The sequence below is a fragment of the Globicephala melas genome, chromosome 7 (genome assembly GCF_963455315.2).
Source record: "Globicephala melas chromosome 7, mGloMel1.2, whole genome shotgun sequence".
Classification (NCBI taxonomy): Eukaryota; Metazoa; Chordata; class Mammalia; order Artiodactyla; family Delphinidae; genus Globicephala; species Globicephala melas.
The window spans coordinates 9,426,347-9,439,834 of record NC_083320.1 but is presented as its reverse complement, the minus strand read 5'-3'; the positions used below and the strand labels follow the sequence as shown (position 1 = coordinate 9,439,834).

The 13,488-nt window shown below is 36.3% G+C and overlaps 1 protein-coding gene across 18 annotated transcripts in view; it reads right to left on the bottom strand.

The window, feature by feature from the left end:
* TRIP12 (thyroid hormone receptor interactor 12) overlaps positions 1–13,488 on the bottom strand; it is a 147,392-nt gene that overhangs the window by 31,377 nt on the left and 102,527 nt on the right. For 7 of the 18 annotated variants that reach the window (XM_060301748.2, XM_030880116.3, XM_030880566.3 and 4 more), the window contains 8 exons: positions 11,680–11,748; positions 11,424–11,589; positions 9,048–9,165; positions 8,770–8,929; positions 6,783–6,936; positions 4,761–4,989; positions 4,317–4,435; positions 1,830–2,037 (listed from right to left, as the gene is read on the bottom strand). In XM_060301748.2, the coding sequence (XP_060157731.1) occupies positions 1,830–2,037; positions 4,317–4,435; positions 4,761–4,989; positions 6,783–6,936; positions 8,770–8,929; positions 9,048–9,165; positions 11,424–11,589; positions 11,680–11,748 (1,223 nt within the window). Of the gene's footprint in view, positions 1–1,829; positions 2,038–4,316; positions 4,436–4,760; positions 4,990–6,782; positions 6,937–6,991; positions 8,633–8,769; positions 8,930–9,047; positions 9,166–11,423; positions 11,590–11,679; positions 11,749–13,488 lie in introns of those variants that run through there. The other 11 variants (XM_030880290.3, XM_030880652.3, XM_030881204.3 and 8 more) reach the window with 4 other exon arrangements.

The window sequence follows — 13,488 nt, the reverse complement described above, 5'->3', positions numbered from 1 at the left end:
AAATGACAATAAGTAAAATATACATAGCATTGAGTGTTAATATTATCAAAATACTTTCCAATACTACCCAAAGGAATTTCATGGTGTGTAATGGCAATAACATCCTAAATGAATGCATTTATAAGTACTTTTTTAAAAAATTCAAAATTATCTGTAAACAAATGTGGCAAGTGATAGTCTGAGTAGCCTATTTTGAATTAGAATATATGAAGCAGAACGTATGTAGCCTTTGCGTGCTATTTTCACTATCTTTAACACCACTAGAAATAGTTTAAAATATCATCCTTCAAATAACAAAGCTACATAAAGTGGGGAAGAAGAAAAAAAGTTCTAGTTCAGTTGGTCTATGACCCAAGTAAGAAAAAGTTTGAAAAAAATATTTAAAGTCTTCCAACATCTGACATGTCTCCTGAAAACACTTAATAGTGTGATCAATATACCTGACGATCAGGACAAGTGAACTTTCAAGGAATAAACTTGAAGTTAAACAATTCCACCTTTACGAATTTATATAAACTTTTCATTTAAAACCATATTAGAAGAGAAAGGAATCACTTAAAACTCTGAAAGTATTTTAAGAAAAAGGTCCTTTCCTCTTTCTTTAAGAGTATCAACTGTCAGAACCTATAATCATATAGGTTCTTGCATTGCATATTTGTTTCATATATTTTACGTATGTAGCTCAGAAATACGGCATTTGTCTGAGCTGCATCGTATTTTACCAAGTGCCTGTGCTATAATATAGTATTGGGCTGGCCAAAAAAGTCAGATCGGATTTTTCTGTAACATCTGCAATGACTTAAGGTTACTGCAGCAGCTGGGGGAGGGAGCGGGGCTTGGGAGGAAGTAGAGAGGCAGGCAAGGCTGGGAGGGAAAATGGCAAGATAATCCAACTTGAAAACAGTGAAGGTGGAGGGTCTCTAGCATTCTCAGACTCCTTGGACTGTGCCCACTACATGGTACCACTTAAACCCAGCAGCTTCCTAAAATTAACAGTGGCTGTGCCAGAAGTCACAGAACTGCCAAATTCATACTTAAACCAGGCTGGACAACTGCCACCAAGGGGCACCAAAAGCAGCTGGGGTTCGGAGTGGGCTAGCTTCACAGGACAATGCTACCTTGCAGCTTGTAAGATTAAATGTTTGGACCCCACTTATTAAGTATAATGTTTTACCAAGATCTACTTTTCAGCTTACATCAAAGAAACAAAAACACTTTTAGAGTGTGACTTGTTTCAATACAACAAAATGAAAACCAACACGAGGGTTTGGTAATGTTCTCAGCAGCACAGTACAACAAAGGAATTAAAAAAGAGGTGGAAGCAGAGAACTTAGAACTCTCATTTGCCTTTATTAACAGCAAAAGTTCCCATATGCCAGTTAAAGATAAATGGGAAATCGGGATCTTTTTTCCTTTACAGTCTAAAAATTCCGATTTTTAATATTTTTCACTATATTAAATATCTGGATTTCTTAAAGCTGGTATGTATGCTGCAATATAGTAAATAATCGCAAGATTATGAAATCAGAAATGAGAGCTCAAATCCCGCATCTGTAAAATAAGTACATGACACTATACCAGTCACTTAGCTTCTCTGAGCCTTAGTTCCCTTGTATGGAAACACCATGTATCTCTTGTGGTTCCTAAACATGGCTCAATACAACAGGTTTCTTCCCATTCCCATTAAATATCTAACACAATATACATGGAAAAATAGAAAACGTACACTCTCCATAATATTTTACCATTTACTTCCCTGTGTGAGTCTCAGGTACCAGGGCAGAGTTAAAGGCAAAGAGCACAAAAATCGCTGCAAAACTCTGACTTACCCTTGAGGGCTCAGGTCTAAGGAATCATCTCTGCTGTGCTGCAAGCTGGGGGATCCCAAGTCAGCTGAGGCGTTAGTGGCAGCCGTGGCTGTTCCGCTGCTGACAGACGTCGTGGACCCCAAGGATCCTGACCCATTCGTACATGCCTTTGGTGGACTTGTCAACAATGATTCCGATTCTGCTAAGTGTTTTACTTGATGCATTACACCTTTACAGAGCAGAGATTAAAGAGAGTATGTGTTAATCAGGACCACCTCCCCACCATTATAAGATCCCTAAATGCTAACACGGATTCACAAGGAATGAATAAAAAGTACCCGGCAAATAGGAAAATAACTTTAGGTGCCAGAGTCTTCAACTTGACTCCAAAGAAAAGTAGTAGGCAAATTCAAAATTAAAGAAAAGATATTTAAACTGTCTGCCATACTCAAAACCCGAATGTAGGATAGGTAATGGGGTCACATGTAAATTCCTACTGGAAATAAAATACCCTTTATAAAAACAATAAGCAATTACAGAAATGCAGTGCACCTGTGGCTTGATAGCCAGAAGGAAGAAAAAGACCTACAGTCATTAACTTCAAATACTACAATGAGATAAGATCACAGTAACACTACTGCCAAAAAAAGAGAACACCAGCTATTGAAGGATGGTGATTTTCACATCCTTGGAGGTGTATGAGGAGAAATGAACAGTAACTTATAAGGCAGGGTTTATATTTGGGGTTGGATTGTGGCAAGATGTACATGAGAGGAGGGGGGAATATAAAGGTGTGTGTCTGAATATCGGTGTGTAAAACTATATGCAAATCTGTGTGTCTGAATGTAGGTGAGTGCATGTTCACACAATCACATTTTTCTGGGGAAGAGTTCAGAGCTTTCCATCAGATTCTTTTTATTAAAAAAAAAAGTCTGAATGAATTCAAACTTCAGGCATTCGTTCCGTAAGTATTATTTGCAGCAATCATATGCCAGACTGTGTGCTAGGGACTAAGGATATGGCCATGGCTAAGAAAAATGGATTCAGGGCACTTATTAACTAATGAGAAAGATACATTTAACAAGAAACTACAAATAAAGAGTGAACTGCTTATGAAAAAGAAAATACAGTGCTGTTGGAGCATACAATCGGGAGATGTAACAATCTAGAAGGCAGGCTAGATCTTTAGGAGTAAGTGACATTTAAGTGGAACCTGAAAGAACAGTGAGACAAGCCAGATGCAAAGGGGTAGAACCAATCTACATTCCTCCATAAACTTCATAATGTAAATGCTATATAAATATTTGGGGGCGGGAAATTCAACCTGACGGCATAGTTGATTCTACCAAAGTTTTTAAAAAAATCATTGAGAAAAAAGACCGATTCTGATATGCTTCCAAATCAGAAAGCAACTAAAAGCAAACAACAAAAACAGAAAACCAAAAACAAAATACAGAATGCAAAATACAAGATAATCTAAGGCTAAAAATAAGAGTACATACCAGGCATTTATGTGAGCACAGAAAACCTGATTTGTTAACCACAGTTATTATCTCTGGGAAATGGAGAGAGTTTGCCTTCTATTTCACATAAATGTGTAGTGCTGGATTTTTTTTGAAAACTCACTGCTATTTGAACAGAGCTAATAAGAAACCGCGAAAACTTCTTCCCATTTGATTCAATACTATTACACTAACATGTCTGTTACATTCTCAAGATGTAAAGAGAGATGAATCCAGCATAAGAAAAGGTGATCAAAAGAATGGAAAACAGATCATATGCATAAAGAACCAGAATTGTTTCTAAGACTGAAGATAAAGTGTTACGTGAGGGGAAAACACCATCATTTTCTGCATCCTCACAAGACCAAAGTAACCTAATAGACCAAAAAGACCCATAAAGAGATTTCTGTTGACGAGAAGGAACTTTTGTTATCTTGGCAGGTTTAAAAAGAATAAAACACCCAAATGAGTGATACAGTTTCATCTTTGAGGTCTTCAAGAAAAGAATGGAAAAGTATCATGTCCCCTAGGCTGATTTCGACATTGAAATTCCTCAAATTAGAGGACACACCAATTGCATTCTGAAGATTATTCCAAGCCTTGAAATATTCCATTATCTACATAGTGAAGTAAAAAAATAATCCCTTTTACAGCTGTTCTGATCTACTAACAGGATTCCTTGGGAAAGTGACCTCTGACTTTTTCAAAAAATTTTTATGGGCAACTATATGTTATCAGCATAAAAAGAAAAGTCAATGATTGCTTCTGGGCCATAAACACTCAAATCATTGAAACTTAGTGTTCATCAACAGACAGTGAATCTCACACAATCTATAACAAAAGATTTATAAAAGATGCTCTATATGTATTAAAGCTGTAAGCATGCAAATATCTTACATAAAAATAACAGTTTAATTTTTTTTCTATAGAGTATAACTATACTTCTACTGAAATAATGTTTAGACTAAAAGATTAACCATGAATTAACTATCATGAACGGCATTACCTTCTCTTCTGAAATAAACACTAAAAATATCAGGTAACTTCTGCATTAAGATCTCTGCCATCTGAAGTGCTCCAACTACTATCTTCAGGTCTTGGCTTGATAGCATGGAAGCAATATGACTAAAAAAAGAAAGCATTTGTATATAAAACATTTGTCTGAATTTGATAATTACTGCTGGCCATCCTACTTTAAATTTGAGAGCAAAATATTTTAAGTGTCAAACCAATCCACCAGAACAAGAATTTTTCTTAAATGCTCAACTTCTGCATTTAATTTATTCTTTATCAAAGGTGTTTGTGAATACAGAAAGACAACGAAGGGCTCAAAATATTCCAAATAAACTGTTTTGTGCATATTTTTTCTGTATTATTTCTTTAAAGATTTCTGAAGTTACTTGCAGAGACTTGGATTTCTAAAGCGTTTTCACCACTTTCATGAACACACCTTGAAACAGCATGATTTTTCAGGACATCCTTTAGAAGTTCGGCATCCGCGAAATAAATTATCCTAAGAATTGCTCTAAGGCACTTATGTCTGACCGCAGGTCCTGCTGAGGAACTATACACTTCATAAAGAACACCAAATAATGTCTTAATAAAAGACTTAGCCAGTTCCGGATCCTCTTTCATAAGCTGTGCTCGAGCATCATCCTTCTTTAACTCTGAATATCCACCTGTGATAAAAAAAAGTATAATCCTAAAGCTACAGACTTCAGAAACACAATAAAGTAAATAACATAAAGCATTCAAGCTGATGTAATTATCTGGAATGCTACAAAAACTTTTTGGTTATAAAGCAAATTAACTTATCTAATGCAATCAACTGAGGTCTATAAATGGCATTAAGACAAATTTTAGCCAGCTACAAAACCACCGGCCATTCTGGCCAGCTGAAAAGCACGAGGCACCACTACACTGGATCTCTTACTTTTACTAATATATGTTCCACAAAATATTGGAGATGTTTCAGTATTAGCCAGTTAAACCACTAGTAAGAAATAAACAGAGCTGAAAAACTGGACAGTGAGTATGTAGCAAGAAACTGGAAAAACAAGATGACCTGTCACTTTGATTAGAGGGAATAAGGTGCAGGGGAAAGGTAACAGATGAAAAGCGCTAGAACGGGGGTTGGCAAAGTATGGTCCAAAGGCCCAATCCACCCACCACCTATTTTTGTAAATAAATTTTATCGGAACACAACCACATATATTTGTTTACATATTGTATATGGCTGTTTGGCAGCTACAAGAGCAGTGCTGAATACAGAGACTGCATGGGCTGCAAAGGTTAAAATATTTACTATCTGGTCCTTTTCAGAAACAGTATGCTGACCCTTGCACGCTAGCCTAGACCTGCAAAAGCAATGAACTAAATCCCTCAGGAAAGGAACAAATGACAGAAACCTGAAAAGAAAAAAAAATCACAATCACCTATTCTTCATTAATTAAGAGAATTTTGGTGGGAAAGTATAAAATAAAAGGTTGGGAAGAACTAATATGATGGGGTGTGAGTGGATCCAAAGGTAAAACAGGGATAAAAGGATCGGATTTAAAAAACTGCATGGGCTGCAGGGAACAAACTGGCGGTTGCCAAAGGGGAGGGGGTGAGGGGAGAAAAGAAGTAAGTGAGGGAGATTAAGGGGAACAAACTTCCAGGTGCAGAATAAAGGAGGCATGAGTAAGAAATGTACAGCATGGGGAATACAGTCACTGACTGTTGTATATACCACCTTTGGTGACAGATAGTAAGTATCTATCATGGCGATCATTTGAAATGTATAGAAGTACTGAATCACTATGTTGTGTAACAGGAGCTAACATAGTGTTGTAAGTTCATTATACTTCAAAACCAAACTCAAAGAGATCTGATTTGTGGTTACTGGGGCGGGGGGGGGGGGAGGGGGGCGACGGGGGGTGGACTGGATGAATGCAGTCAAAAGGTATAAGCTTTTCCAGTTGTAAGGTAAATTAGTACTAGGGATGTAACGTACATGACAAATGTAGTTAACACTGCTGATGTTATATATGAACGTTAAGAGTTTCTTACCACACACAAAATTTTTTTTTCTATTTCTTTAATTTCTATCTATGAGAAACTGGATGTTCACTCAACTTATGTGATAATCATTTCATAACGTAAGTCAAGCCATTATGTTGTTCACCTTAAACTTACACAGTGCTGTGTGTCAATTATATCTCAATAACACTGGAAGGCGGTGGTGGGGAAAGGTATGCACAGGACAATTCTGACTAGAGTCCAGGACACTGCAAATCACAGAAGTAGGAAAATCTTGGGGAAGATGCCAGTTAATATTGGCTCATTTGCCGATTAAAGCAACAACAAAAAATTAAATACTACTATGCAACTGTCTTAAGTTTAATAACAACACTCCATAAAACAATTATTTGTTATTGCAAATACTACTCACAGACAATACAGTACTACTTTTAACTCAAAAGATACTTACTACTGTTAGTATTGGCTAAGGGGTTAGGTTTTCTCTGAATGGCACGTGCTGTTCCCGTGTCCTCATTGATTTGCTGCATAGAATTAAAATCAATAGTATAAACTCGTCCCAGAGTGGACAAGCTTATCTCATCCTCACCGACCTGATGGGCTGCCTGAGAGCAAAGAGAGAGAAACCTTGAATATAAACATGGAGAAATTTATCAACTTAAGACACAGTGGGAACCCTCAATAAATGCTAACTTACATATTTGTTTCATCAGGTTTTAGATGGTGAAGTAACTGAATATACAAGTTTTAATAGTGTGGATGTGACAAAACTCATTCACTCAACAAACCGTTTTTAATTAAACACAAATATATATTACAGGACCTTTCAGGTCCCCTGAGACAAATACAGGTAAAATCCTGATGAAGGATCCAGTCATGTAGAATCACTGACATGAAGACGACACTATTTGTGTTAAAAAGGCCTTGAAGACATTGCTGACAGAAAAAAATTGTTATCCATAAATCTTAGTATCTAATTCTTAGGTTAAAATGTTATTTACAGCATGGATTCCTAGCAGCCCATCAAAATCCTCCTTTAAACAAAATGATCCTATAAAATTATCCTTAGGAAACAAAAAAGACTTTACATTTAAATGATGCCCTAAGATTGAAAGGGACACAACTGGAACTAAAGAAAGTAATCCCCAGGGGTGGCAAGTATTACAAAGTATGTATCTCAAATGAGATAATATGATTAACACTGTTTGCTTGATTTTAGACAGCCTAAAGAAGTGATAAAATATTCATTCTTATGGAATTCCTTGGTTGAATGGAAGACAGGACTCTTAGGAAATATAAGACAGTTAACTAACAGTGAAAATACCATTATCGGGAAAATGCTAAAAAGAAGAATGCTCAGCGTTAGAGACCACGACCTACTTATAAACTAAGGCTAACAATGCACGAAGACCAGTCGCCTTTAACTTCCTCATAACATAACAGCTAGCTCTGAATTTAGATATTTTCATAAGATCTTCCAATCTTGTAACATGTTTTTCACAAACTCATTTTTAGAAACTAACTAGGGGAAAGGACCTTAAAGAAAAAAAGGGCTATTTAAGTGTCATGTCCTAAAAAATTCTAATAACACAGGTTGAAATTAGAAATTATATTAATACTTAAAGTAACTTATATATGAAAACATTAGTAAATGATGCTTGACATCTCAGATAATGCAGTGACCCAACACTTCCTAAATTAGGGCAAATATTTTCCTAACCTGAGAAATTTTTGAAATATTTCTGTGCAAACTTAATATGAAGAAGTATGGAAAAAAGAATAAAATCACACATAAAAACGTTCACAGAAAAATCACGAAATATTTTAGTGTGCTTCTTTCCTTTGCCCTTATTCTTCTTTTCTTTTGCAGAGCTCCCAAGAGTCAGTCACATAATTTTTCTGAACATTTTGTTTTCATTTATAGCATATTGTATTTTAAGTCATTAAAATCTATCCCATTACGGTCTGGATTATATACAAACCTATGTATATTTCACAATTTACTTAATCATTCATCTAAAGCTATATATTTAGATTGTTTCCATATTTTTGCTCTTTAAAAATACTGAGAAGCAGCTACTTGTATGTAATCTTTGCTTTTGAGAGATTTCTTCTGGATAGGAGATAGAAGGGACTTTTAGAAACACGTAGCCTAACTCCCTCTCATGTTTCCTTTCAGAAATGAGGAAACTATGGAACAAAGATCTTAAATTACTTGCTCCAAGTCAATCAGGTAGTGAGCAGCAGAAGCAGGACTAGAACACCATGTTTTCTGACCTGAACAGAAATGAGGACCTTGTTCTCAGGAGACAAAATGAGAAAATCTTGAGTTAATTCAACATTGAGCACATTTAAGTACACAAGTCCACCTCCCCACTCCAGCCCTACACCCACTCTCCACCAAAATAAGACATATTTAAACGGTACGATGAAACTACTACCTCAATGATCCGGCTGTCAATCCTGTTATAGGGATGCCAAAGGCCCCGGTCATCACGCCACTGCCATATCGCACCATCTGTGTTCTGTGCATTTCCCTTCTTCAGCATGGTATCAACTGCAAAAATGCCTTCTTTTGGTAAACATGGCATAAGTTCACTGAAAACGAAAGGTGCAATTATTTTAATAAGTAGCTTCCTGAGCTGTCAGTAAATACCAGGTTTCTAAAGTAAAATACCCTCATATAAACCACAGTTATTACTGGCCCAATCTTTACCAGATCAGAGATGTCAGTTCATACAGTTCTTGAGGACTTCGTGGAACAAGATCAATCTGTTCCTGACAACTTCCATTGGAGGCACCACACAGGAGAAAGTGAAGAGTTTCTGCAATGTCTGTAAAACCAACAACAAAAAGCAAAACCCTATGAAACTACTTATATTGCCATATTTAAAAGGCAATCATTGCCTAGGGGGGAAACAATTAGAAATATTTTCTTGTACAGCTATATACCACAGAAATTAAAGTGAAAAATCCAAATGAGTTGTCATTAAAACCTTAAAAAAATTATGAAGATTTAAACAAATTCTTTCTGAGGACTTAAAGTTTGAGTCCTAACCTTCCAGCAAGACACCTAATCACAAATCCACTGCAGAGACTTCAGGGATCTTGTATTACTTTCCTTGAGGAGCTTTGCAAAAAAGTGTACTAAACATATTTTATCCTCGACTCAAGTATATTTGTATATTTGTCTTCAATTCAAATATACTGAAAACATGTGACCAACAGAACAAAACACAGCAGTTAAAAGCATCTGAAATTATCATATTGTGAGCAGGAAAACCTTTACCTTAAATGACAGTAAGCATGCCAACTAAATTTAAAGATCATTAAAATATCCTCTACCACAAGCTTCCATCCCCAGAAGACATCAGTTTATGGAAGAATTTGCATGAAAACTAGTTTAGTGTACTGACACTGACAGTGAGTGGAGGAAGCCCCCAGGCTCCAAAGGTTTTGGTCATTCTAACAGCTACGCCCTAAAGACAGGGCTGTGTCTCTGTTGGTATCTATAAAATACTACACATATGCAAAATATAAACATTTCATTGAAATGTTCTGCCAGTAATCAGTAAGTTCTGCTGTCAAGGAAAGTATTCACCATTAATTTGGGCAGAGAGGTGTGGATAAATCTCTGACTCACTGAAACTTCACAAACAGTGATTAAAATTTTTAAGCAGTTCTTGAAAAAGTCATTTTGCCAACTTTCTTAAGAAATATGAATAGATGGCAATGGTACATTATTAACTTCTTCTTTTTTAAAGAGATCAGAGGATGACAACAAAATGGAAAGAACCAGAGAGGTTCGCGTTACTGAAGTAGAATGATTATGCGGCAAACTTCCTAAGTATGCAGGAGAGGTGAAAACATCCATCATGCTAAAGAAAAAAATTCCAAAACGTTAAAACAAACAAAAGTCAGACAGGAATTTCCCAAACCAGGATATAGGAAAATGCTGTGCCACGCCACACAGTAACAAGAGATAATCCTGTAGGCAAACTTCAAGAAATGGGAAAATTCAAGGGGGCCCTAGGGATTTTAATAAGCAAAGTACATTATGACTACGCAAAAAAAGAGTTAAACCTTTCCCAAGCTTATCTAGGCAGAGAGGACTTTGTTCATGGCATAAGCAAAACAGTGTTCTCTGGGATACTAAGTTCAGGAAAGACTCAATGCTGTAAGAGGAATTTCTTCAATAAAGCACCTCAGCAACACTATTTTTCTACAAAATTCTGTGCCATGTGCTAAAATTCATAAGTAATGCGAAATACAAAACTGAGTCCCCCCCTCCATCCGCCCCCAAAAAAGTCCTCTTATACCACTTAATATACTGTTTGAAGTGGTGGGACAAAGACTGTTTTGTCAGTGAGTGTCATCACTGACTCCCAAGGTAACGTCCTCAGAGATTAGAATTATGGACATGAAATTAACCACAATGATAGGTGCTTCATAAAAAAGTGATCAACGCTCTACCAGCAATAATCACAACATACGGATGTCTTCTGACATTAACTTGTGAAATCTAAGGTTTAAGAGAGTAATGGGCAATGGCAATAGCAGTGCGATAAAACTCGGTACCCTGCACATGTAAGTTTGGGAAAGACTTAGAAATATTAAAGTAGCAAAGATCAGAGACATTCATCTGTGTAAATAAGTTCCAACACTTTGAGGGAAGAAAGCATTCTGGGATCATAAACTGCTGGAAAATCTAATATGGGAAAAAAGGACTACCTATAAGCAAAAGAGAAGCAGTTACTGGTAACATAAAACTCAGAATTCTCCTAATGAAGCATCATTACTTAATTGATACTGTACAGAAAGCAATGACTTTGGGTCTTTAGCCCTACACCAAGGGTAAAATTTTAATATATTATATACTTTAAAAATTGTATGTAGGCAGCATTACTATATTGTCACAACACAAATTTATTACATATTAACATTTTTCTTCCTTTACTATCCAGTGCCTGTGATATTAGCCATTTCTACTTGCTTATGTTGACTTTACTTATTAACAGAAATTAAACTCACACACACACACAAACACAAGCTGTTTTTCCCGTATAAAACAGAATAATAAAATAGCACTTACTTTGCTTCATAAGTTGAACAGCTAAAGTTGGACAGTTGGAACACATCAAAGAAAACATGCGAACCACCATTATAAACATCCCAGAACTTAGAATTGGTGGAGTTACTACCAATAGTTGTTGAACATTTGTTAGCAGATCTTTGGAGGCAACCTGCTGGAGTAAATTCTTCACAAACACAAGAAAGAAAAAACTGTTACTTCGTGAGGCAGCAATTTAACAACTTCATGAAAATACCAACAAAGACTAAACGCTTACCTCCTCATGTTGAAAGTTGTCCACTAGACGTGCAAAACAAAGGCAAGTGCTTTCTACTGACTTTTTGTCCTTTTTAATAAAGGAAAATAAAGTTTGTTAATATAAAACATTTTCACTGTCGTACGTCACTCCCTTATCTTCTTCCTAACCCCAAATTCTTCAAGACTTGCTTAACTAGATATGAGCTTTGAAAATGCTGTGACCCTAATAAGCAAACAATCAGTAATGTCATGATTTCAAAGCAAAGGGAATCATACTGATAGAACCTCTCTCCTCCATTAAGAACCCAACATATAAAAAGCAAATACAAAGAAAGGGAACAACTTTTGTACTTCTATAATTTCAATACCTAAACAAAAACTATAATAAAGAAAAAATAAACATCCTACCATTCTAAAAAGCCTTACAAGTAGAAGTGCTTAAAACATGCATTCACTAAAAAGTTGTAAGTAGTTAAGTATGTGTGTGAGCCAGAGATTTACTGATAATAAGAAAAACTTGATATAGATTTGCTCTATCATTATGAAAACAATCTAAATACTATTAGACTGATCTTAATGAGAAAACATTTGGAATAACTCTCATAAGAAAAGAAAGAACAATTTAATGGCATAGTTTGATAGACTTCGGTTTTTTCTAATTGATAAATGGGCTTCAGATGTAAAAACTAGGCTTAGCTGTGTAAAAATGAAAGGAATTCTGGTATTATAGAAGTCCTACACCTTCGCTGTCATGATTTAAGTCTAGAAAGAATGCTACAACAACAGGACCCATTATTTAACTTCTCTGATTCTTGGGCCATACTTCCAAAATAAGGTAAACTCACACCTAACTAGAGAACATTTCTAGCCCCCATAAAGTAAAGGTTATCTCAGCCTGCTAAGTTTTTTAAAATAAATAAAAAATGAATGGCACTACTTGTGTCTTGATCATCTTAGAAGCAAAATCCTCCAGTGATTCAATAATCAATATTATTTTACCTATATTATGTAAACACCTTATTTAATATAGGTATACCTCATTTTATTGTGCTTCACTTTAGTGCACTTCGCAGATACTGCATTTTTGACAAATTGAAGGTTTGTGGAAGCCCTGCACCCATCAAGTCTGTTGGCACTATTTGTCAAACAGCACTCCCTCACTTCCTGTCTCTGTATTACATTGTGGTAATTCTCCCAACATTTTAAACCCTCTCCCCCTCCACCAGCAAAAAGATTACGAGTCCCTGAAGGATCAAATAATGGTTAGCATTTTTTTAACAATGAAGGATTTCTTAATTAAGGTATGTACTTTTTTTTTTTAGACACAATGCTATTGCGCACTTAATAGACTACATCAGCGGTCCCCAACCTTTTTGGCACCAGGGACCAGTTTCATGGAAGACAATTTTTCCACAGATTTGGGTGGGTGGGGGGGCGGTGTTTCGGGATGATTCAAGCTCATTACACTTACTGTGCTCTTTATTTCTTTCTATTATTATTACACTGTAATATATAATGAAATCATTATACAACTCACCATAACGCAGAATCAGTGGGAGCCCTGAGCTTGTTTTCCTGCAACTACATGGTTCCATCTGGGGGTGATGGGACCAACTCAGCTCCACCTCAGGTCAACAGGCATTGAATTCTCATAAGGAGCGCGTGATCTAGATCCCTCGCATGCGCAGTTCACAGTACAGTTCATGGTCCTATGAGAATCTAATGCCACCACTGATCTGACAGGAGGTGGAGCTCAGGTGGTACTGCGAGCGATGGGGAGCGGCTGTAAATACAGATGACGCTTCGCTCACTCACCCGCTGCTCACCT